General features: G+C 39.8%; 1 protein-coding gene across 1 annotated transcript; it reads left to right on the top strand.

Annotated features, from left to right (window-relative positions):
- Nucleotides 1-2023: 2023 nt before the first annotated feature.
- On the top strand, nucleotides 2024-25048 carry AMD1 (adenosylmethionine decarboxylase 1). The gene is made up of 9 exons (XM_059941405.1): nucleotides 2024-2487; nucleotides 18742-18828; nucleotides 19836-19962; nucleotides 21506-21608; nucleotides 22622-22664; nucleotides 22763-22907; nucleotides 23020-23112; nucleotides 23193-23348; nucleotides 23766-25048. The coding sequence occupies exons 1-9, from the start codon at nucleotides 2378-2380 to the stop codon at nucleotides 23904-23906; spliced, it is 1005 nt and encodes a 334-aa protein (XP_059797388.1). The 5' UTR covers nucleotides 2024-2377; the 3' UTR covers nucleotides 23907-25048.
- Nucleotides 25049-26196: the final 1148 nt, after the last annotated feature.

Genomic DNA, 26196 nt, shown 5'->3' with positions numbered 1-26196 from the left:
TTTGGACATATTAAGTTCAGTGAAATTTTTAAATAAGATTAACTGACCAACTTAGTACAAGAGACTTTGAGCTTCAAGATAGTAATGATCCTTAAGAAAAAAATATATTTTTATATATTATATAAATATAATGGTAGACACCATTTAAATTATCCTAGGAACTTCCCTGGTGGTCCAGTGGAACTAAGATCCCACATGCTGCAAGGCATGGCCAAAAAAAAAAAAAAATTATCCTATATCAAATTAACAAGGACCTACCTTGCCAAGATTCTCGGCACTTTTATATTCCCTTAAATTGCATTGGGAAAGAGCATAACAGTAGTTGAAAAGCAACTAATTATAAGCAATTACAAGCCAAATTATGTTTATACCAAAATTAGTGTTTGAGGTGGTTTAGTAGACTGATTATTCATTTCAATAAGCAACTATCAAATAATTGAATAGCTTGTAAAACACATAAATACTTCTTTTATCTTTATTCCAAGTGTAACCACCGCATTCTCTTTGAATTATTATTATAATAAAATAAGCAACATTCATTATCTTTTGTCCCAATCCCCAGTTTGAGTTGGATGCTTTTAAAAACAAGGCAAGAGTAGCATATGTACCTAGTGCACAACATAGCTTCTTTCAACAGGTTTGACATAGAAATGCGAACAAATTCATGCTCCTGTAAAGACAACTACTACCCTGCAGGGAATCTACAGTACAAACTCGAAGCACGTCTTCTTCATTAAGTTTTTGACGCTTACAACATTGTCTTATTTCACTTGTAGTTGAGGTAAGTCTTTCTCTAAGGATGATAAGGAAAAGTCTTTTGTCTTGTGACAGTGCTGATTTTTACGTCAGGTTGGGTTTTTTCTCCCATATTTCTGAGTAAAAGTCACAACTTTGTTACCACAATTTTGCCACCTCAGGTTAAACTGTTTGACTACGACTCGACAACTTTTACAGTTTACTTGATTACTGAAATTACAGATTCAAGACTCTAAATCACGACTAGTGATAGCTCTGAATCCCTGTTACGTTCATTTCCCTGCAAACAATTTCAGATTATATTTATTTTTGGCTCATTTTTATTGAATGAAGGAGTCTTTAAATTCTGTAGTGCTTCACAATTTTCAAAAGTCTCACACAGATGATTTCATACAATCCCAAAATAACCCCCCCTTTCCCCCCTACCCCTTTATGTCCCACTTTCAAATTATACTTAATAAATCAGGTTCTAGAAATAGTTTTGCAGAATAAAGTCCCACCAGTTGACCTAATTGAGCGCGGAGTTGCCAGTGCTTCACGGCAGCTACAGCGCTGGGCCAACTCGGAGGCTTGGCGAGCCACATGCTGGGAGGTAGGTAGAGCCGGAGCCCTTCGAGGCTGGGCGCCACGTTGCTTCTCCCTTTTTGAATAGGGAGACAACGCTTCTGGCTATTGTGTAAACCGGTCGAGAACTGCGTTCATTCGCACATCAGCTAAAGCGAGAGCAGAATTAAAGCGCCTTCTAATCCGACCCTTGGCAACATGTGCGTCACGGACCAATGTTGAGTTTTAATGCCTGGCTTCGTTCGCCTTGGGAAAGCTTTCTTGAGAGAATGGCCGAGTACCTCGACAATCGCGACGAAGTGCACAGGATCAAAACCCCCACGCCAGCCCAGCAGTGGCCACCGCCCCCGCCGAACCCCGCCAACCCTCCAGAGGACCCACCCATGTTCCCCGATAACCAGTTGTTTTACGCAGCGCTACACAGCCTTTCCTCACTCCGTCCCCGCTCTCCCACCCACTCCGCATTCGACCCCAAGTTTGTAGTCCCCAGCCGAACAACAGACCGCCGTCTCCCGCCCAGCTGCCAGCCCGAACCCGCACCGCAGCGAGGGAGCCAGCTCCCCGCGCTCCTCGCAGGCGGGCGGCCAGCCAGCCGTAACCGGGTGGTTGGTGATTGACAGGAGGCTGGAGCAATGAGCCGCAGGGGCGGGATGCTGCGTCACTTCCTGGCCTTTCGGGTAGACGGGGTATATAATTTCGGTGCTCACGCAGCGGCCTCGCTCCCACAGTATGGCCGGCGACATTAGCTAGCGCTCGCTCTACTCTCTCTAACGGGGAAACAGCGGACTACAAGAGACTGAGCTGTATCTGCCTCTATTTCCAACAGACTCACGTTCAACTTTCGCTCACAAAAAAAAAAAAAAAAAAAAAAAAAAAAAGCCGGGAAAATTTTATTAACCCTTTTTTTAAAAAAGTTAATATAAAATTATAGCAAAAAAGGAACCTGAACTTTAGTAACACAGCTGGAACAATCCGCAGCGGCGGCGGCAGCGGCGGGAGAAGAGATTTAATTTAGTTGATTTTCTGTGGTTGTTGGTTGTTCGCTAGTCTCACGGTGATGGAAGCTGCACATTTTTTCGAAGGGACCGAGAAGCTGCTGGAGGTTTGGTTCTCCAGGCAGCAACCCGACGCAAACCAAGGATCTGGGGATCTTCGCACCATCCCAAGGTGGGTGCTCGGGGCTCTCGCCCACAGTCGGGTCTGGGGGCTGTCGCCGCCTGGGAGGGACCAGCCCCAGGCTGGGGGGCGGGGGCTGGGTTCCCGCAGCCTTCAGGTGAGGGCAGGTTCGCGGGCGGGGGTCGTTTGGGCGGCCGTGGAGGGCGGCCCCGCGCTGGCGGGAGCGGCCAGGTCCACGCGCGGCCCAAGCCGGCTTCTCCCGCCACCGTTGCAGGGCCGGGCGCTGCCCGGGGGGAGGGGAGAAGGCCGGCGCCGCCGCGTGCTCAGGTAACGTCCCCCGCGCGGCGTGCGGGGCAGCGGGCGGCGCCGCTCAGGGTGGTTTGGCGGTCCTCGCCTTCCAACTTACCTCCCCCTCCGCGGGAGTTGGCGGTTCGGGGCCCCGGGTGAGGTGCCCGGGGGTGGGGGCCGTGCGGGCTCCCTCCCAGCAGGTGTGGCTCGGCGGGCTTAGTCAGGCGCTAATTCGGGCGTGTCTGCCTCGGGAATGGAGGAGGGAGGGAGAGGGACAGGAGTCCGACTCGTTCTCTCCGCGTGCGGCGGGAGGAGGGGGCCCACCCGGGGCCGGGCCGAGGGGCTGACGAGCAGGCCTCCCGCCCGCGGTCGGCGCTGGCAGCATGTGGCGCCCGGGCGGCGGGGATTGGGCGGGAGCAGCTGTGTCGCAGTGGCTGGGCCCCACCGCCGCCCTATCGTGCTCTGCACCAAAGCCTTTTCGGGGCGGCCCGGGGAGCCCACCGAGGTTTGCTCCCGACTCTCTTGACCTTGGGTTGTGTAACCTGTTACCGAGTCGGCGGGGTCCGGGCGAGGTGCGGGGTAGAGTGAGGCTTGCCTATATTCACGGGCTAGAGGCCCGTCCGAGCTCGGACATAATACCTTTAATGCCTAATCCAGCAAAGGAATCTGGGGCCCCAGCCTCCCACCCCGGGCAGTCACGCGAGAGAGCTGGGCGATCGCGCAGAAAAGGAGAGGTCTTGTAGTGGCCTTGATCCAATCGCAGACTAGGGTGCAGGCGACCCCGGAGGTGGGTAGGCCGGCTCCCCCCGGCTGCGCTCGCTAAGCACCCCTCGGCTTTCTAGGCTCCTCCGCGCACAAGTGCAGCTAGAGTGGCCGTGCGGCGGCGGCGGAGCCGGCGCGGCCGCTTCATTGAGAGGCGACGACCAATGAGCTCGTTGGCCCGACCAGGAGCCTGGCCCCGGGGTGTGGGCCAATGGGCGTTTCAGGAATGTTGGCTGCGCTCGCCGCCTTCTCTGACAAAAAGCAACTGGAGAAGGGAATCCAGGCGGACACGTGCTGCCGGGACTTTAAGGCGGTCTATGTTGAAGGAATCTCCTGTAGAAGAGCATCGCGTTAGCTAAAGTGTGACCGGTTTCATTTTTCAAGCTTTGTGCGGCACTCAAAATGTCTTAATATAGCCCTTTAGTCTAAGCACTTTATGTTTATAGGAAGTAGTTACTTACAAATATGGGGAAGCTTAGTATTTCCTCCATTTCACAGATGGGAAAACTCCGTGGTGTTGGTAATACGCCTTTGGTAGAACGATTGTGATGGGATTATCTAGAAAATGTTGTCAGGAAGAACTAATGAGTAAGAACAGTCTTATAAATGAATAACAAAATTTTCTGCTCTGGCTCTTTAAATGGGTTGAAGCTTTATTTGTAAGCACACGTTCTTAATAAAGGGAAGGGAGTGTTTCCTCCCCGAGTTCTTGGGCAAAAATGCCAGAATTTAAGCTTGGGCTTTTTTGGTTAAGAGTTCCCTGAATCAAGGAGGAGAAAGGCTTATAAATGGGCAACTTGCTTTCTTTAAATGTCTGAGAACCGATTTTGTACTTTAATCAGCTGAAATTGTTTTACTGCTTCAGTGTGGATCTTAAAATGATGGCAAAATTTATACCTTCAGGGACAGGATGTTCAGTTTTGTTGAATTCGTGATTTAGTGCCATACGTTTTGTAGACACTTAAAATTTGTTAGATCACTGTTGTGAGAGTTTAGCACATTTCAGCTGTTGAAACATCTATTGGATTTAACAGAGATGTCCGTTGGTAACCTTCGAGGAACATTTTTCAGTGACCTGTCAGGCAGAGATCAACTGGTTAGGTTATTTATTAGGAGGTTTAAAAAAAAGTACCTGAAAAACAATACATGCTTGATACATCACCTAAAATCAATGGCCTGGACAGAGAAAATCACTGGCTTCTGGTCTCCGAGGAGGTGGAGTGCAGGCCCCAGAGACCACAGAAGACTTATCAGTCATCCAGAAGAGTAATGCATAATGAGATGGTTCATGCATGACCTATGGCATGTCTAGATTTGAATTCAGATATCATCTAATAGCTAGCTGTTTGATATTTCCATGTCTCTAATATGGAGAAAATAATGGTACCTACCTCATAGGGTAATTGTGAGGATTAAGTGGGTTAATACATATATAGTACATAAAAACTGACTGACAAATAGTAGCCATAAGTGTTAACATCTTTATATTTGATTCTTTGCCCTTAAGGACAGAATCTTTTTTTCTTTTCCTTTCTTTAAGCAAACCAGGCTGAAGGAGAAAGTATATCAGATACTTAACATTAAAGGGTGCTCTACCAAGTTGATGTATTTTTATTCAAGTAGAGGAGATGGTGAGTTTTGGATTGCTTAATGAAGTTAAACCTTAATTCTTCCACGGAATAATCAGTCTTTAGTAGCTTTGTTCTTTTTTCAATGATATAAAAGTTTGGAAGCCAGAAAATCCTTCCTTGTCCTTACCTCACATCTCCAACCTCAGTAATACTGCCAAAATGCAAATAGACAAAAGTCATAGTCAAAAGACATTAACTAACAGACTGGAATAAAGTTAACAACTACACTGTTTATAAAACATAAAACTTAAGGTTATGGAAAGGGTTAAGATGTCCTAAGAGGGCATCACTATCGATTAAAAGATAACAAGGATATTATGGGAAAATTCCTAGAAAAATACTTTTCCACACTGATGCAAGAAGAAACAGAAAATCTTAATAGTCCTATAACCATTGCATGAATTGAATTAATCATTAATCATCCCATGAAGATAAATCTAGGCCCAGATGGTTATACTGGAGTGTTCTAACATTCAAGGGAGAAATAATTCCAACCTTCTTCATACATTCTAATAGTTAACAGAAAGGGAATACACATCACAGTTCCTTTTGGGGTTTGTATAATTTTGATATCAGACCCCTGACAAGCTGTGAAGGAATCAGAATTTTCATGCACTGCAGATGGGAATGGAAAACAGTATATATACTTTGGAAAATGGTTTGGCAGTTTCTTATTAAGTTAATACATCTGTCATATGATCCAACCAGTCTAGTCCACTCATGTATCTGCCCAAGTGAACAGGAAATGTGTCCATACAAAGACTTTTACATGAATGTATTCATAACAGCCTTATTTTTCATTAGTCCCCAAACTGGAAACAGGTCTCTATTAACAAGCAAATAGATAAACAAATTATGATTATTCATACGATAGAATACTACTCAGTAATAAAAAAAAGAGATGAACTGTTATTGATACATGCAACAAATAATTGTGCTGGAGAAAAAAATAATAAGCCTCACAAGAAGTACTATACTGTAAGATTTCATGTCTATAAAACCAGAAAATTCATAAGAATCTGACAGGCAGATCAGTGGTTGCCTGAGGATGGAGTTAAGGGGGAAGGGTGGATTACGGAGAGGCATGAGGGACCTTTTAGGGGTGATGCATGTGGTCAGTGTTTTGTGATAGTTTCACAGGTATACGTGTATGTCAAGAATCTTGTAGATCAAATGTAAATGAAAAGATTCAAATGAATTTGAAGTTTAGAGTACTATATGTCCCCAAATTCTTTGTACAGTAACAACGATGAATATGAATTTGGAGAATTTGAAAAGCTGCTGAAGTAGTTTTATAGAAAAGATTCTGCTATCATCAGGTATAAGGATCCAAAAAAATATTTAATTGGAAGCAGTATGGGGTTTGAAGAATTTGTGACATGAAAATTATTCCACAGACATGAACCAAGAGAAAAAAAAAAACCATAGGGCCATTTTGAAGGAAATATTCCAGCAGAGCTGGAGAAAGTGGTAATCTGCCAAAATTAAACAATATGATATGAAATATCTGACTAATAGTAAAACAGCATATCTTCTGAATACAGATATTTTGGGTTTTTTGAGCTTTTTATTGAAGCATAACACAAAAGTTAAGAGAATCATGGGCTTCTCTGGTGGTCCAGTGGGTAAGAGTCTATGCTCCCAATGCAGAGGGCCTAAGTTCAGTCCCTGGTTGGGGAACTAGGTCCCGCATGCATGCTGCAACTAAGAGTTCATGTTGCAGCGAAAAGATCCCGCACGCCAAAACGAAGATGCCAAGTGCCGCAACTGAGACCCGGCACAGCCTAAATAAATAAATACTCATAAGTACATGTCTGATTTTCACAAATTGATCACATTCATGTAACCAGAGCTCAAATCTAAGGACTGTAACTAGCCAGAAATCCCCCTGTACCTCCTTCTAATTATAACCTATTTCCCTCTCTACCTAAGGGAACCAATATCCTGATTTCTAACACACCGTAGATTAGTTTTCCCCATTTTATATATAACATGGAGTCATTTAGTATGCATTATGCCTCCTTTGGTCAGCATTATGTTTGAGGTTTTTTAGTTCATTCTCAATGTTGTATTTTGTGTCCATGTGCCACAGTTTATCAAATCTATTGTTAATACGGGTATTTGAGTGATTTCCAGTTTGCTAATACAAATATATTGCTATGAACACTAGTGTAAGTGTCTTTTAGTGAGCAATATGTATGCCTTCCTGTTAAACATACACATACCTAGGAATGGAATTGCTAAGTCATAGGGTGTGCATATAGTCAGCATAAGGGTGCTGGTTGCTCCATATCTTCATCCAACACTTGTATTGTCTTTTTAATTTTAGTTATTATTGTGGGTATATGGTGGTCTATGTATTTCCCTTCAGACTAATGGAGTTGAGCATCCTTTCATATCTTTATTCACCATTTGGCTATCTTTTGTGAAATGCTTGTTCAAGTCAGCCTGTTTTTCTTTTGGGGTGATTTTTCAGTTTGCAGGAGTTCTTTATATATTATGGATGAATTATCTGTCCGGTATGTGTATTACAAATATTTTATACCCTCTGGTTTCCTTTTTCATTTTATTAATGATAGCTTTAGAAACAAAAGTTCATAATTTTAACGTAGTCCCATTTATCAGTGTTTTCACCTTTAATGGTTAGTGGTTTTGTATCCTAGTTAAGATATCTTTGCTCATCCTGAGGTAACGAAGATGTTATTTTTTCCTTCTAAACTTTGTTTTACTTTTCATATTTAGATCTGCAATCCATCTGGAATTGATTTTTTAATATGGTATGAGGGAATAGAAAGCACATGAAGCAAAGTTGGCCCCTCTTTCCAAGCTTTAACTCCAAGTCAAGCTGGAACCCACTCTCTTTCTTTTTTTGTGTGTGGGGGGTGGCAGCACTGCTCGTCTTGTGGGATCTTAGTTCCCCAACCAGGGATGGAACCCGTGCCCTTGGCAGTGAGAGCGTGCAGTCCTAACCACTGGACCGCCAGAGAGTTAATTCCCTGGAACCCACTTTCTGTTAAACATTTCCCACTCTCCTGTAGGCCATTTAGTAGAATTGTAGCATTTACCTTCAGTGTAATCTGAACAAATGACATAATACTGAGAATCTTTTTTTTTACTAATTTCTCAAGGGAGACAAAAGGGGCACATTATATAGATTTTGTTTTATTTTTTTAAGAAAGAAAATCTTTTCTGGTATGGCTTGGGTTAAATAATACTGGTTAACAAAATGTTGGAGAAAAGCAGTAGTCCAGACATCCAAATGAATAAGGAACAGATGATATGTTCTAAAACTGACTTATTTCACACAGTAATTAAAGTTGAAATATAAAAAGAGGGAGTAGTATATTAGGTTTAACCTGCAGTTTTCTCTACTAAATTTTTCAGATTTCAAATGATGTTGAATAGAAATAGACCATTTATGTCTATTTCCATAATGTCTTAGAGTTGCCGGACTAAAATCCTGGACCAAACAAAAGCCTTTTTATAAGAAATGGCAGCTATGGGGAGGAAGTATGTTAGAAAATAAGAAATTTTGGTGAGGAAAGATAGTTTAATCTGATCTTTCAGGACTCTAAAATTGGCTTTCCTTTTTGCTTTAGAATTCATCTCAGACCTGAGCTATATATTCTTAGTAATGAGGTAGGTTCACATGGGAAATTGTAGTGGATGAAGGTGAAGAGAATAAATATTTTACTAATTGTGGGAAGGTTAGAGGTGTTTTAGTTATGTAAAAATATGAAAACTACAATCTATAATGTTAATATTGGAAAAGACATTTAGGACTAGTGGCATGTTCTGCTATTCTTTCTTTCCTTCACTCAAATTTGTAAGGTAAAATAAAATCTTCAGTAAAGGACTGGGGGCAGTTGCAAAAATAGTAAATTACACCTCAGCATTAACTTTCCCAGAACTCATGCCTTACTTGTCTAAATGACTGCACCATATTGCAATATCAATAATTTACATTTAAGGAATTTACAACCCATTGCCAAAAAACCTTTTAGCGTAAATGTTTCGGAGTGAAAAGCTTCTTATTGAATTAAGCTTCTTATTACACTCCTCACAGCAGTTTCAGAAAAGTTTGAACTGCTATCTTTAAACCACCTTTCTTTGAGAGGTACACATTGAAAGTAATAATCAAATGAATGTAGCAGTAATTATACTCATTTAATTTTTAGGTAAAGTTTGAGATGGAGAACTTAGTACTCTGATTATAATTAACAGTGCATTCTGGGTTGATTTCTTTGAACAAAAGATAAAAGCTTATTTCTCTGGATAATCTGAATTAACTTCTGGTCAGCCTAGACGTTGCTAAAGAATAATCTCATGTTCTAGGATGGGTTTGACTCAGACTACTATTATTACTAGTACTACTACCTTGGGTATGGTGTTGAGGCCTGAATGTAATGTGATAAGGAGAGTCTCTGAAACAGGTAAGTCAAGCTATTAGCTAAGGTCGCAGTAGGGAAGCTTCAAATAGTTCAGTTGGGTGGCTTTTTGGGTAAATTACTTGATAGTCCTGAAACCAGTGATTTTTGCTTAAAGGAAGAAATCCATTAGAGGAATCTAATCACCTGGAGGCCTTTTAAGTAAATGCAGGTTTCCAGGCACCATCTGCAGAGTATCTGACCTACAGTATCTGAGGGTAGAATCTTAAGTGATAAGAGCGAAACTCTGCTCTAAAGGGTTTTTTCCACCTGCTTGTAGCATGCTGTTCCCTCCATCATTTACTTCTTTTAATTGATTTTTTAAAAAGTCTAACAGTGTTTAAGTGTACAATTCAGCAGTATTCAGTATGTTTACATTGTTGTGCAACAGATCTGTAGAACTTTTTTTTTTTTTTAATAGGGAGCATTTTCTTTTCTTTTTTTTAAATTTTATTTATTTATTTTATTTATGGCTGTGTTGGGTCTTCGTTTCTGTGCAAGGGCTTTCTCTAGTTGTGGCAAGCGGGGGCCACTCTTCATCGCGGTGCGCGGGCCTCTCACTATCGCGGCCTCTCTTGTTGTGGAGCACAGGCTCCAGACGCGCAGGCTCAGTAGTTGTGGCTCACTGGCCTAGTTGCTCCGCGGCATGTGGGATCTTCCCAGACCAGGGCTCGAACCCGTGTCCCCTGCATTGGCAGGCAGAGTCTCAACCACTGCACCACCAGGGAAGCCCTGTAGAACTTTTCATTTTGCAAAACAAACTACCCATTAAACACTAATTTCCCCTCCCCTCTTCCCCCAGCCCTTAGCAATCACCTTTCTTTATGATTTTGACTACTTTAGATACTTCATATAAATGTATTGAGTACCTCATTTAAGTGGAAACCTACAGTATTCATCCTTTTGTGACTGGTGTATTTCACTTAGCATAAAATTCTTAGATTCATCCATGTTGAAGCATGTGATAGGATTTCCTTTAAGGCCACATAATCCATTTTATGTATTACACCACATTGTCTTTATCCATTAATCCCTTGATGGACATTTGGGTTGCCTCCTTCTCTTGACAATTGTGAGTAACAGTGAACATGGATGTGCAAGTATCTCTTCCAGATCCTGTTTTGTATTATTTGTATATATACCCAAAAATAGAATTGCTGGATCATGTGGTAAATTCTATTTTTAAAGTTTTGAGGAATGTCCATACTGTTTTCCATAATGGCTGCACCATTTTACATTTTTACCAATAGTGCATAAGTGTTAAAATTTCTCCACATTCTTGCCAACACTTGTTCTTTCATTTTTCCTTTTAAATAGCAGACATCCTAATGGGTGTGAGGTGGTATCAAGAATGTGATGGCGTTTCTCTTATAATAGTGGTGTTGAGCATCTTTTTACATGCTTGTGGGCCATTTGTATATCTTTGTTTTTGGGGAATTGTCTATTTAAGTCTTTGCCTACTTTTAAATTGGGTTATTTGTTTTTGTTGTTGGAGTTCTTTATTTATACTGGATATTAACCTCTTACAAGATGTATGATTTGCAAATATTTTTCCAATTCTGCCTTTTCACTCTATTGAGTGTTTTCCTATGATACATAAAAGTTAAGTTTTATGTAGTTCCATATGCCTATTTTTGCTTTTGTTGCCTGTGCTTTTTGTGTAACATCCAAGAAAGCTTTGCCAAATCCAATGTCCTAAAGTTTTTCCCTATGTTTTCTTATAGGTGTTTTGTGTCTTAATTTAGGTGTTTAACATTTTAAATATTTATTTATTTATTTATTTGGCTGCGCTGTGTCTTAGTTGCGGCACGGGGGATCTTCGTTGCGGTATGTGGGATCTTTAGTTGCAGCAGCATGCGAACTCTTAGTTGTGGCATGTGGGATCTAGTTCCCTGACCTGGGATCGAACCCCGGGGGCCCCCTGCATTGGGAGTGAGGAGTCTTAGCCACTGGACCACCAGGGAAGTCTGTTAATTTAGGTGTTTAAATCCATTTTGAGTTATATGGTGTAAGGTAAGTATCTAATTTCATTCTTTTGTGTGCAGATCCAGTTTTCTCAACACCATTTACTCAAGAGACTGTTTTCCCAATTAGTCTTGAACTTTTGTCAAAGGTCATTTGACCTGAGGTGTTTACTTCTTAAATTTTTACATTAAAGAGTGTAGCCAGGGGAATTCCCTAGCGGTCCAGTGGTTGGGACTAGGCGCTTTCACTGCAGTTGCCCAGTTCAATCCCTGGTTGGGGAACTAAGATCCCACAAGCTGTGTGGTGTGGCCAAAAAAAAAAAAAGTACTCAGTTAGCCATTACAAGTGTTATTGAATCAGATGACATAGAAGTCTCTTGTCATTTTAATTGCTCTTTTCCCGTGTTAACACCCCAGTTTGTTCTATTTTTATTAGACCACAGACTCTTTAAGAAAACTTATAAAATACGGCATGCCATTAATGTTTTACTTTTCTGGCATAGTGACTAAGATCATTCAATCCATGTACTGTCATTTGTAAAGAGCATACTATTTGGGATATTTATCATGATCTAGGTGTGGCTAGGATCCAAAAAAAGCTTTATTTACAAAAGGAGGCTTATTTTCCCCTCAGAAATGTGATATTAATAATTTGCTGAAATTCTCAGCTGTTTGGTTTTCTCCTTCCTCTTTGTGTTCATGTATGGCATTGTGTTAACTTCTTCAATTCTGTATCACTGTTGCATCTTTCCTGCCCTTTGATTTATTATTTTTTTGAGCCAACAGTTTTCCTAAGATTGTGTTTTTATAATCACTTGGTTGGTAGACTGTTCAACTGTGTTTGGCTTAGGGTATTTTAAAGCAATTCCTTTCATCCTGTGACTTTGAAAAATCCTACTTGAAGGTTTCTGTTAGGTGAGGAAGAGTTTGGTTGCAGAATTTATTAACAGTGATGAATGAGTGCAAGAGCATTCTTGTTCCATCAAGATGGAATAAGCACGCTCTGTTCTCACTAAATGCAACTAAAAAACCTGGACAGAATGCATGGAGCAGCTATCTGAGAACTCTGAAAAGTAAAATGTTAGGTGAATTGGAGAAGGAAGCCAAAACTCAGAGTATCACTGAAATAGCCGTGAGTTTGTTTCTTTTTTTTCTCTGGTATCTCCTGGGGTGGTCTCAAAAGCTGCCAGAAACCTGGAACTGCACACAGACTGAGCTCTAAGAGAGGTCTTTTTCTGGAATGCAAAGAAGGAAGGGAAGGGGGGCCCCTTTGGGTTAGAGAGAGTGGGGAAAACCCCTTTTTTATTTTCGTATTGCTTTGCTTTTTTTCTGTTCTTTCCTGCCACAGCTCAGGCAGCCCTGTAGCAGACTGCTGCAGAGTGGGGAAACTAAAGCCTTGACTTTCTAGCCAGAGGACCAAGAAGCAGGCCATCTTCACTACCACCCCAAACCCCCCCCCCCACCTTGAGCCAGAAGTTGTTGTGGAGATTATGGAGAGAAAGAAGTGAAGAAGGTGATCCCTTAATGATTTATATGAACACTCCTTAGGCTGCTCATGTGTGGATCTGACCCTAAACAGTGTATCAAAGGCTTTGAAAACTGACAGATTGGCCACTGGGTGGCACATATGCAGGACAGCTCAGAATTCCATAGCAATGGCTTTCATAACTCTGAAATAGTAACATAACCCATAGAAGTTGGATAAGAACAAGACTGAACTTAACCATTTCAACTGTCTGCTAGCACAATTTTTTTTTTTTTTTTGGGCTGCGTTGGGTCCTCATTGTGGTGCATGGGCTTCTCATTGGTGGCTTCTCTTGTTGCAGAGCACGGACTCTAGGCACACGGGCTTCAGTGGTTGTGGCTCGCGGGCTGTAGAGCGCAGGCTCAGTAGTTGTGGTTCACGGGCTCCATGGCATGGGGGATCTTCCCGGACCAGGGATCAAACCCACGTCCCCTGCATTAGCAGGTGGATTCTTAACCACTGCGCCACCAGGGAAGTCCCCTAACACAGTTCTTTAAAATCAGCATGCTCCACAGGATTTAAAGGAGATGTAAAATCATATAATGTGATGTCCAGGATGCGATCATAAATTACTCGACATACAAATAAATGACCAGGAAATTCTTTCAAAGGAAGACAGTCAATAGGCTCCAGCCTCTAGGTGATGCAGATCAAAATTTAAAAGCATCTATCGTAACCATTCTATAAGAAGTAAGGAGAACACTTAGAAGTCTTAGCAGAGAAATACAAGATGGAACTAAAAAATAACTACTGGAATAAAAAGTTTACTGAATGGGCTTTATTTAGTAGAATAGAGATGACAGAAGAGTGAGTGAACTTGAAAACAGATCAGTAGGAATTGCCCAGTGTGAACAACAGAGAAAAGATAGAGACTGAAAATGAACAGATCCTGGTGGGACAAACCAAAAGTTTTAACATTTTGTGTCAGATTCACAGAAAGAGGAGTGTGATGCAGAAAAAATAATTGAGAAAATAGTCCATGTCTAGGTTCATTATAATGAATGGGTTCTATAACAGCTAAGATATTGGACAGTGAAATGACTAAGCTTCATTTATGCAGGTTAAGATAGAATTTCAAGTGGAATATATATCTGTAGCTCATTAACAGAATAATTCTGTTAAATGAATCTTTTATTTTTTCTTTTTAAGAACTCACCATCTAAATATCTGAATTATTATGGTGACAAATTTAAAAAACTGAATAGGATCATGTAGCAGTTTAGATTTTTTTAAATTTAAGGCTTTTTGATTTTTTAGCAAGTTTATAAGATCTAATCAAAATTATTGCCAGATGCAACAAATATTTTAGGGCCTGCTGTGAACTGGGCTAGGCCCTGAGGATGGAAACAGTAAAACATTCAATCCCTAACTACATGGAATGATTCTGGTGGGATTAACATGAATACCAAAATAGCCACACAACTAAAGCACTTAGGTAAGCCTTCTGAGTTTTAAAACATTTTAATGGCAGATTTGATCTGGTGGGGGTAGTGGGGTGACTTGAGCTGGAAGAAGGGAGGTGGGGACAGAGGTTCTACGTAGAGTGAAATCCATTCAGCAGTATCCAGAACAGTCAAAGTTTGCAACTGTTGTCTCAGCATAATTATAAGGTTCTTGTTCACTCTCAGGTGGCTTGATTTGGGTGAATTAGTTATCTATATATCTGTCAATGTACACTTTATTTGCTTTAATTATTCTTATTGTGTCTTTTGTGTGTGTGTGTGTGTGTGTGTGTGTGTGTGTGTGGCTGCGTTGGGTCTTTGTTGCTGCCCGCGGGCTTTCTCTAATTGCAACGAGCCGCGGGGCTACTCTTCATTGCAGTGCGCGGGCTTCTCATTGCAGTGGCTTCTCTTGTTGCAGAGCACAGGATCTAGGCACGAGGGCTTCAGTAGTTGTAGCGCACAGGCTTAGTTGCTCTGCGGCATGTGGGATCTTCCCGGACCAGGGCTGAAACCCATGTCCCCTGGCGTTGGTAGGCAGATTCTTAACCACTGCGCCACCAGGGAAGTCCCTCATTGTGTCTTTATCATATAATGTGTCAGATGAGAAGGGGGGATCCCAGGAGATCTGAAGATTAGATAATAGTTTACTCTTTGGAGAGAGTAAAACAGGATCTTTCTGAAGTAAGGGAAGCAGGTACAGTTGAGGGGTAGAGTCACTACACTGAAAACAGAATAAAAAGTTTATACTGAGTGTGAGATCCCTAGCCCTTTATCAGCTCTTTTACCTACCAGAAATCTTAATATGCTCCAGGCAAGAGAACCGAATATTTGGGTAATCTGACCTACCCAGGAAAGAACAACAACAAAAAAACAACGGAGTTCCCCAGTGAAACAGCCTAGATAGAGAGAGGTCCACTAAACAAGCATAGAACTTCTGACTAGCTAAGTCTTAGCACCCTATTCTTGGCCAAGAACCACTTAAACATTGAAAGAGGAGACATTTGGGGGAACATCTGAGGATAAATTTGGATAAGTGTGTAGAAAACAGAAGCAAATGAAAAAGCAAGACAGCTTCTAAATCCAGGAAAAAAAGCTACACAAGAGAGGAAAAGTTCTTGTTATACTATATCTAGCTCAGCCACAGAACACATTTAAAAGTCTTAACATCCTGTAGTTAACACTGCTGTATGATATGTGAAGAAAATGTTAAGAGAATAAACCCTGAGTTCTCATCACACCGAAAAAAATTTTTTTCTTTTAATGCTTTTTTTTTTTTAATTGTATTCATGTGAGGTGATGAAAGCTAACTAAACTTATCGCGGTAGTCATTTTGCAGTATACATAGGTGAAATCACTATGATGATGGGCACCTGAAACGTACACAGTGCTGTATGTCAACTATATCTGAATAAAACTGGGGGAGGGTAGTTAACTTTAATCATCCCTTCTCAGTTCTATTCACTATTTATGTTATGTCCTGTGGATAGAAGAGAATATTTGCAGGAGTGCTTAATTCTAGTGGGAAGTCAGTAGGTAATGACATTAGCCAGTAGCATTATTGAAAGATCTGAATTAGATCTCTTAAAGAGATCCCTGTGCTCCAGAATTTTACTTAATGCTTCTAATGTTTATAGTGGGTATTTTTATTATTTACCTTCATATTCAGTATTTGAATTCTTACTATCTAGTAGGTAAATTTTGTATGCATTATGTAATTTATTCTTATCAGTCATGTGAGGTAGGTTTTATTAAACCAAGCCCAGGGGTAATTGTAAGAAATGTCACAAAGCAGAAAAGCAATAGCTTCAATAAGAGCCTCATGTTTTCCTTTAGTTCTGGTTATTCCTTTTTGCATGAAGGCATATTCTTTGTGGAATTGAAATACTGTGGGTTCTGGAATGTTGTTTGCACATTAGTGACCTTTGAATCTTAGAAATATGAAACTGATAGCTACTACTTCAGTACCTAAGACAATCTATAAATTTGTGTTAACTCAGAACTGGGTCTTAATTGCAACTGTTTTTCCTTCCCTAAACAACAAATTGAACCATTTTTTAAATTTGAAACAAACTGCAAAAACATGGCCAAGTCTAATATGTATTTTCTTCTTTATATAAACAATCATTAGCACCTTTTAAAAAGAGTAATTGTTAGCTCTTTTTAAAAGTTGCTTTGTAAAAAAAAAAAAGTTGCTTGATAAAGTTATGGGCAAATAGGCTTTATAATTAATCATTAGCAAGGCTAAATCATTTAAGTTTTCAGATGGGTCTGAGTAATGTTCAATTTAATCTACCAGTGGGAGGAATTACTACTGCCTTGTGACTGGTCGTCCAATAGCCCATTGGGCCAATAATATTTTCTTTTAGAAAAATGATGAAACAGGCACAAAATTCTAGCAGGATTGATTGGTATTATGTTTGCCTTTAATACAAAAGAATAAGCATACCTATTTCTGTGCTGGCTGTGCTGTTCAGGATTTCTCTCACAAGGTCTTAACTGGAAAAGAAAACTTTAATATGCCATTTTCTTGGGTATACAAGAATGAGTTGCCAAATATTAAGAGGCTTAAAACATATTGCTAGCCTTTAATCTGGTCATTTTAAACTGTCCTGTGGGAATATTTTATGTTAACTTTCTGTTTATAGTGGGCACACTGAAGAGGAAGCACTACCTTAGGTCTCAATCGGGTAGATTAAGACTAGCCCATGACTTCCTTTTTTGCTGTCTACTGCCTTACTGCATTTCAACTTTGTTGAAATGGGCATTTTGTCATCCCATTAGATAGAGTGTAACAGTATTCCCAAGATCTTATGGGTATGCTTGTACTATTGAATTGTCAGCCAAAGGCATTTTTTGGTTTTTTTGACAATGCTTCTAGACCTTTAAACAGCACTGGGCATTGTGATTAGCTGCCAATTTGATAGCAGAAAATAGTATCAAAACTGTGTGAGAGTACCAGCTTACTTCTGCTGTCAAACTTTTTTTTTTTTTTTTTTTTTATGGCTGTGTTGGGTCTTCGTTTCTGTGCGAGGGCTTTCTCCAGTTCCGGTGAGCGGGGGCCACTCTTCATCGCGGTGCACGGACCTCTCACTGTCGCGGCCTCTCCCATTGCGGAGCACAGGCTCCAGACGCGCAGGCTCAGTAATTGTGGTTCACGGGTCTAGTTGCTCTGCAGCATGTGGGATCTTCCCAGACCAGGGCTCGAACCCGTGTCCCCTGCATTGGCAGGCAGATTCTTAACCACTGCGCCACCAGGGAAGCCCCTGCTGTCAAACTTTTAAATCTCTTTGCCAATCTAATTGGTGAAGGAAATGATGCTTTTTAAATTGTAATTCATATAGTAAGGTTAAAAATCAGAATTTGAGGGACTTCCCTGGCAGTCCAGTGGTTAAGAATCTGCACTTCCAATGCAGGGGGCGCAGGTTTGATCCCTGGTTGGAGAACTAAGATCCCACATGCTGTGCGGTGCACCCCCCCAAAAAAAAATCAGAATTTGATAGGGGAAAAAAGTATCTCATTTTAACTTGTATTTCTTTAATCACTTAGTGAAAGGTAATGTTTTCCCTTGGTTTATTGGCCTTTGGTATTTTCTCTGTACATGGCCTATTTACATTATTTTGTCTATTTGTCTCCCCCCCCCATTTGTCTTTTTCTTTTAATTTATTTATTTATTAATTTATTAATTTTTTGGCTGCGCTGGGTCTTCGTTGCTGTGTGCGGGCTTTCTCTAGTTGCGGCAAGCGGGCGCTACTCTTCATTGCGGTGTGTGGGCTTCTCATTGTGGTGGCTTCTCTTGTTGCAGAGCATGGGCTCTAGGTGCGCGGGCTTCAGTAGTTGCAGCACGCAGGCTCAGTAGTTGTGGCACACGGGCTTAGTTGCTCCGCGGCATATGGGATCTTCCCGGACCAGGGCTTGAACCCGTGTGCCCTGCATTGGCAGGTGGATTCTTAACCACTGCACCACCAGGGAAGTCCCTTGTCTTTTTCTTAATAAATTGCAAATACGTAGTATAATTTCCTGGGTTTTGGTTTGCTTTTTTTTTTTTTTTTACATACTATAGCAAAATGTATCCATCTTATTTGGTGAATATGTCAATATAGATTATTTTGAAACAAAACTAAATGTTGGTATTCATAAGAGAAGCTGGAACAAGAATGTGACAACAAATATAAAATGTGATCTTATCATCGGAAACCTTTGAGACCTTTGTAATTTTTATGAGAGTACTGTTATGAATTAATCGTCCTCTTTTTGGTTAAATAATAGATCCGAGTGGGACATACTTTTGAAGGATGTGCAATGTTCAATCATAAGTGTGACAAAAACTGACAAGCAGGAAGCTTATGTACTCAGGTAAGTCCTGTAAAACAAGTGTTGGCTAACCAATTTCAGTCTGAATCACACTTTATATGGAATAGCAAATCATTTTTCTGGATCTTAGTTCTATAATTATTTTCCTCTTATTTTTTCAAATATGGTGTAAAATAAAATGTTTACTTCTGATGTCCCTAGGCAGTAGGTTTTTGAAGTCTTACCTAATAGCTCTTCAAGATGGTTGCCATCTTTACTACCTCCTTGAGGTTAGCAGGAAATGAAGGAGGGGAGGGTAGAATGGCAGCGTTCCTTTGCTCACAGTCCCTGATACAGGTCTTCCTTTTTAGTATATGCCTCTCTCTCAGAACTTCAGGCAAAGTGAAAATTAGCTTCATCATACAAATAGGATTGCTGTATGTAAGAGAAGAAAGCCATGCAACCTTTTTATAGGTACAAAGATACTATATTGAATTCTTATAATAATATTATAATGGGCCTTGGGGCTATTGTATTGAACATGGTGCCTGCTTTTTACGAAGCTTGTGCTCGGCATATACAGATGTTTATCAAATGATTATTATGTGCCAGGCCCTAGGGATATAATGGTGAGTAAAAACAAACATTCCTTTCCTCATAGAGCTTATTATCTAATGAAAAGTAATGAGATGGTTACAGAAATACATGAGAGTGGGCAGTTCAAGATGAGGTGAAGTATGAATTTAGTGTCCTAGGTTAGGTTAGGTTAGGTTAGGTTAGGTTAGGTTAGGTGAGGAGGAAAGTTGACTACTAAAAGAGAGTTTGTGTGATGAGCTAATATGCTTTATACCTAATTTAAGTTCTGTTTCTGTGGGGTCCTAGAACCTTACACTGATTTTTATATAATAGAAGAGGAAGAATACTACAGTACATTATTTGCCTGCTTGAGATCTTAACATTTAAAATTATTAGCCAAAAATTTACATTGTAAATGACAGTGCAATAATAGATTAAGCATCTCAGTAGTACATAAACATTGTTATAATATTGTGACTTTTTTTAAACTGCAGTGAGAGTAGCATGTTTGTCTCCAAGAGACGTTTCATTTTGAAGACATGTGGTACCACCCTCTTGCTGAAAGCACTGGTTCCCCTGTTGAAACTTGCTAGGGATTACAGTGGGTTTGACTCAATTCAAGTAAGTAATCAAAAAACATTTATCCTTTTGAGGGGTGGGGCATAAACGTTAGGGTTCGGTGATGTGCCTGGTAAATAAATTTGTATACTTGTTCAGTTTTAATGGGTAAGGACGTTTACAGCATGGGGAGAAAGAGTACCTGTTGCTCATTAATAGCAAAAAATATGGAGGAACCAGAGAATGAGTTGGGATAAAACTCAAATGGGAGAAAAGAAAACCAGACACTTTCAGTAGTTAATTCCTTAATATTATTACTATGAATGGTAGAGAAACTAAGAAAAAGAAAAGCAAGAAAAATCATCCAGTCTTCATAATAAAGAATTGATTATGTAAAAGAGCAATAGTCAGTTAATTCTTGAATGCTATCAGAATTTATACTTAGGGTATAATTGTTCTGATAAGCAAATGTTGAATTTTAATAATTTACTTAACTATGGCAAAGAATAGCTGTTATTAGGACCTAAAACAGTTTTTGTTAATTATTGACCCTTTTAAGAAGATCTAAATTTAGCAATATGTTCTTAATTTTTGGATCACTGACTCTTTTGAAACTAAACATACACATGTTCTGCCACAAAATTTTTGCTTACATGCCTGTTATAAAGCTCAGATTAGGGACTCCCTGGTGGCACAGTGGTTAAGAATCCGCCTGCCAATGCAGGGGACACAGGTTCGAGCCCTGGTCCAGGAGGATCCCACATGCCATGGAGCAGCTAAGCCCGTGCGCCACAACTACTGGGCCTGCACTCTAGAGCCCATGAGCCACAACTAGTGAGCCCACGTGCTGCAACTACTGAAGCCCGAGTGCCTAGAGCCTGTGCTCCGCAATAAGAAAAGCCACCGCAATGAGAAGCCTACGCACCGCAATGAAGAGTAGCTCCCGCTCGCCGCAACTAGAGAAAGCCCACGCACAGCAACGAAGACCCAACACAGCCAAAAAACTAAATAAAACAAAATAAATTAATTTAAAAAGAAAGAAAGAAAACTCCTGCTCTAGGGAATTCCCTGGCCGGCAAGTGGTTAGGACTCCGTGCTCACACTGCCAAGGTTCCAGGTTCAATTCCCTGGTCGGGGAACTAAGATCCCACATGCCACGTGATATGGCGCAGCCAAAAACAAAGAAAGAAAAGAAACTTCTGCGCTAGAAATAAATATTGTACCTTGTCTCTACAGTTGTTATGACCCATCATTAGTAGTTGGGCATTTTTTAGTTTCTAGAAATTCAGTGACACAATCTACATGGTTAATGTTCTGTTAAGACTATTCACAGTTGAAAAACAAAGTTGCTCTGTATAACACTAACCCATGAGTATTGGGCTGAAGCCTTGCTGTTTGACACAGTGGCCTTTGCTTTTGTTTGTCGGCCAGCAAAGTACTACACATCTATTAAGCATATTAAAGGAAAAACACTATGTTAGGTGTCATTGGGGAAAATATTTGTGGAGATAGTTTTGATTTTGATATGTACATGTAGAAAATAGTTGATTGGTTTAGGAAAGGTGATAGAATTCAGTGTATGAAATTATCTGTCTGTCTTTTATAGAGCTTCTTTTATTCTCGTAAGAATTTCATGAAGCCTTCTCACCAAGGGTACCCACACCGGAATTTCCAGGAAGAAATAGAGTTTCTTAATGCAATTTTCCCAAGTAAGTTTAAATAGAATTGAATCCTGCTTTCTTAAAGTTAGAAGATATATTCTTTCAAATATGTGTGTGTGTGTGTGTGTGTGTGTGTACGCCTGTGTATCAAATGCAGCACATTATATAGTTAAGATAAATGTATCAATGTAGCTGATTACAGTTTTTGGAGTATGTTGTGTAAGTGTTGTTGAAATGATGGGGGAAAAATCAAGGAATTGATCACCTGCCAGAGGGAGAGCTCATCTTCATCTAGCCAGTTGCTCTCATTTATACCTAACTTAGTGGTTATGAAGGCTGTAATCCCTTCAGAAAAATGCGCAGTCACCTCATAAACCCATGCTAAGGCACTGGTCCATGTTAAGAAACTCTGTCGAGCATTCTATATAGGAATTGAGCTAGCTTAAAAATGGTCAACTTAGTGAGAGCATAGTGTCACTTCAACTAAATTGGCAAGATTTTTTCCATCCATTTGCTAAGCTTTTATTTATAGACCTTCCTTTTTGAGCTTCAAGGACAGGGAAGTAAAGTTTATCTAATCTAACATATCCTAAAGGAGGCTGAAAACCTGGATGATTTTAGTAACATGGCACAAAGTTGTTCACAGGGATGATTTAAAAAGAAAATCAGATTTCTATCCTACTGTTCTTATCTACTAATATGAAATTGTAGTAGGTTATATAAATAAGAGTGCTGAGTATAATTTAGTTTAAATATCTACCAACTATTAATTTACTGTGTTTAATGAGGCTTTGAAACACTATGGACAGGAGGACGTATTACATATAATAACTTGTTTTTACTTGAGAGAGTAGATAAATGGATGACCAAATTCCATTTCCTAATGGAGTTTTAGGGGAGAGTTAACCATAGTTTTCTCAGCACCATTTAGACTGACTTACTAGCTGAAGTGCATCTCTAAATGACAGCCAGTAAAGTTTTTTCTTAAAAGGTGAGGGGGATCCTGCCTACTTGCTATCGAATGGATCTGTTAAATTTATTACGTTCTCCTCCCTCAACAGATGGAGCAGCATATTGTATGGGACGCATGAATTCTGATTGTTGGTATGTTGGACCCAATTTGATGGAAGTTTTCTTCTACATAAGATTTACTTTAAACTTCCAGTTGTCATTTTTAGAAACTATTTTGTACTTTTATATAGGTACTTGTATACTTTGGATTTCCCAGAGAGTCGGGTAATCAATCAGCCAGATCAAACCCTGGAAATTCTGATGAGTGAGCTTGACCCAGCAGTTATGGACCAGTTCTACATGAAAGATGGTGTTACTGCAAAGGATGTCACTCGTGTAAGCATTTTCAATAATAATTCTGTATTCTGCTTGGTGACTAAATATTTTAACTCCTTCTCCATTTATTTTTCAGATTTGTTTTTAATTCAGTCTTTGGGCTTTTTTCCAGGAGAGTGGAATTCGTGACCTGATACCAGGTTCTGTCATTGATGCCACACTGTTCAACCCTTGTGGGTATTCAATGAATGGAATGAAATCGGATGTAAGTAAGAATATCTTGCTTAATAATTGAAATATTTAAGTGTGCCCTTTCCATTATTAACACAAAACTATTTCTCGAAGGGAACTTATTGGACTATTCACATCACTCCAGAACCAGAATTTTCTTATGTTAGCTTTGAAACAAACTTAAGTCAGACCTCCTATGATGACCTGATCAGGAAAGTTGTGGAAGTCTTCAAGCCAGGAAAATTTGTGACCACCCTGTTTGTAAATCAGGTAATGTATTTTATTATCGACAGTAAAATCTTACAGAAAATAAAGATAGTGAGGCATGTCATAAAATGTATTCTGAGATGGCACATAATCAGTCAGATATTCAGAGGTACTACTAATTGAGGTGTTTGGTAGATGAGAAGCTTTATGTGTTTCATTAGACTTCTCTTGGTCCTTGTTTTTATATCTAACCCAGTTCATGGGCTCCTCTTGTCCTATTTTCCCTGTTGATAGACCTTGGGGGGGTGCCGGGGGACATAAGGTGTCCCACTTCATCCTGCCCCTAAGAAGTCAGCTAAAATATTCAGTGCCACAGTTTGACTAAAATAGTAGTCTTAAATATTTATTGCATGACTGCTTTGTTTGAAAATACTTCTGCAGATTGGAAGCACTCATGGTTAATTTAATTTTTTTCCCCAGAGTTCTAAATGTCGCACAGTGCTTTCTTCGCCCCAGAAGATTGAAGGTTTTAAACGTCTTGATTGCCAGAGCGCTATGTTCAATGATTACAATTTTGTTTTTACCAGTTTTGCTAAGAAGCAGCAGCAACAGCAGAGTTGATTAAGAAAAATGAAGAAAAAACGCAAAAAGAGAACACACATAGAAGAAGGTGGTGGCTGCTTTTTAGATATTGATACCAAGGGCCATGCTTTCCATAACCACCACCTTGTAGTTACAGAAAGCCCTAGATGTAATGATAGTGTAATCATTTTGAATTGTATGCATTATTATATCAAGGAGTTAGATATCTTGCATGAATGCTCTCTTCTGTGTTTAGGTATCCTATGCCACTCTTGCTGTGAAATTGAAGTGCATGTAGAAAAAACCTTTTACTATATGAAACTTTACAACACTTGTGAAAACAACTCAATTTGGTTTATGCACAGTGTAATATTTCTCCAGGTATCCTCCAAAATTCCCCACAGACAAGGCTTTCGTCCTCATTAGGTGTTGGCCTCAGCCTAGCCATCTGGGACTGTTCTATTAAATTGCTACCAGGATTTTGCATCCAGTTACCTCCACTTTCTAGAACATATTCTCTACTAATGTTATTGAAACCAATTTCTACTTCATACAGATGTTTTTGCAGCACCAATCAAAGTTCTTCTTCCACGAGTCGAGTCCTCTACAAAAATGACTGCAGTTATCCATTTTGTGTATTACTATCTCACTGCTTCCTATACTTGTGTGACTTTAATTGATTCATTCCTCACCATGGTGTCTCCCTCCCAACCACACCCCCTCCATAAAGCAATACACTGTTACACTGTGGGTTTACACTAACCTTATACCCCAGAGGGGGAACGGGGGGGTGGACCCTGGGCTTAATTTTCTTTTAAGGTCAAGGGAGTTTGGCATTTTTCGTTACCATGAGCTCTTTTGAAATAAGCTGGTGTTGATTAGCAAAGAAGGTGTAGATTGATACTAGGGAATACTGGCAGAACTGTATGGAACCTGTATGCCATTCTGTGCCCCCCATTAAATGAGATTAGCTTCTCATGGGTACCATGCCTTTATTAACTTGCTAAGTAGTAGTATAAAAGAATTATCACTAAATTTGTTAGCAAGGAGATTTAAGATAAAGGTTGTGTTGGATTCAACAAGTCAAGTCAGCTCAGATGATTCACCTCAACTTTTACTTTCATAGCCATTTCCACTAATTTCTATTAATGATATGCCATAAACTTTCATTCAAAGCAGAATCGATGTCTTTGCCATCTTTGTGACTTAAAAAGTTCTGTGACTTTGTGATGCATGTGATAGTGTTCTGACGGTTCCTCTTACTGGTATTTCTTTCACCATGGAGTAACATCAAGTGATGAATGAGAACTGTTCAGGTTATTCAGACATACTACACAGTGAAGCAGAGTGCTATCCATAAAATATAACATACAAAATTCCAAAATGGTCAATGGGAAATGACTAGAAATACAGGCTTAAAAGAGTTTGGATCTTTTAGCTGTATTTGCTAATACGGACATTTATTTAAGCAGCTGAGAAAAGAGCAAAGTTGACTCAATTTTGTATTTCTTCTTGTCCTCAAACAATTTTTGATTCTTTCTGGATTGATGCAGTGATGTTTTTGTTCCTTCCGTATTTATAAATGAAACACTTTTTTTTTAGTGTTTCTAAACATAAATTCTACTTGGTTTGAAATCAAGTTGTTGGAACACTTTTGACTTTTAAACATGTTGATTCAGAGCTTCATTGAAGAAGCTTTCAATCAATGGATCAGTCCGATTCTGTAATTAGCACCCAGTACCTAATGTTTTGGTGCTATTATGAGGACCAATGCTCAAAGTGGATTTTGTTCTTGAACAGTGTCCCAGTAGATTTGATGAACATTTATTGGCTTGAGGTCTGATCCCCCCCCCCAACCCCCCCCCCAATAGATTTAAGATTTCTATTTAATGTTGAGAAACTGCACAAATTTGTATGGAACAAAGCCTAGAAAAATGAAGACTATAGATTGAATAGTAATCTAAATTAATCCTAGTGTGTATGATAGAGGAGGGAGAATCTTGGTGCCATAATTTCTCTCTTCATGGTGTTGGACTTAAATCAGTTGAAATGTATTTCTGTACCACAATTTAAGCTTCAATAAAGGTTTGCTTAATTCATTGTCTAGTGACATTCAGAAAGTTTTCTGTTGATGTATTTTTTTAAATAGTATACATGACCAAATACTAGACATCTAAAGTTTTTATAATTAATTGAGTAAATCAATATTTAATGATCATTTTTTAAGATTTATGGGAGTTGTCATAAAGATAAGATCTCTAAGCTCCTGGGAGAACAGATTTAAACATTTTTTTGTTAGTGGCTTCATACCTGAAGCTCAAAGGAAATC

Source organism: Balaenoptera ricei, chromosome 12, assembly GCF_028023285.1.
Source record: "Balaenoptera ricei isolate mBalRic1 chromosome 12, mBalRic1.hap2, whole genome shotgun sequence".
Lineage (NCBI taxonomy): Eukaryota > Metazoa > Chordata > Mammalia > Artiodactyla > Balaenopteridae > Balaenoptera > Balaenoptera ricei.
The sequence above is the reverse complement of the archived record's forward strand: the minus strand, read 5'-3'. Positions and strand labels throughout refer to the sequence as shown.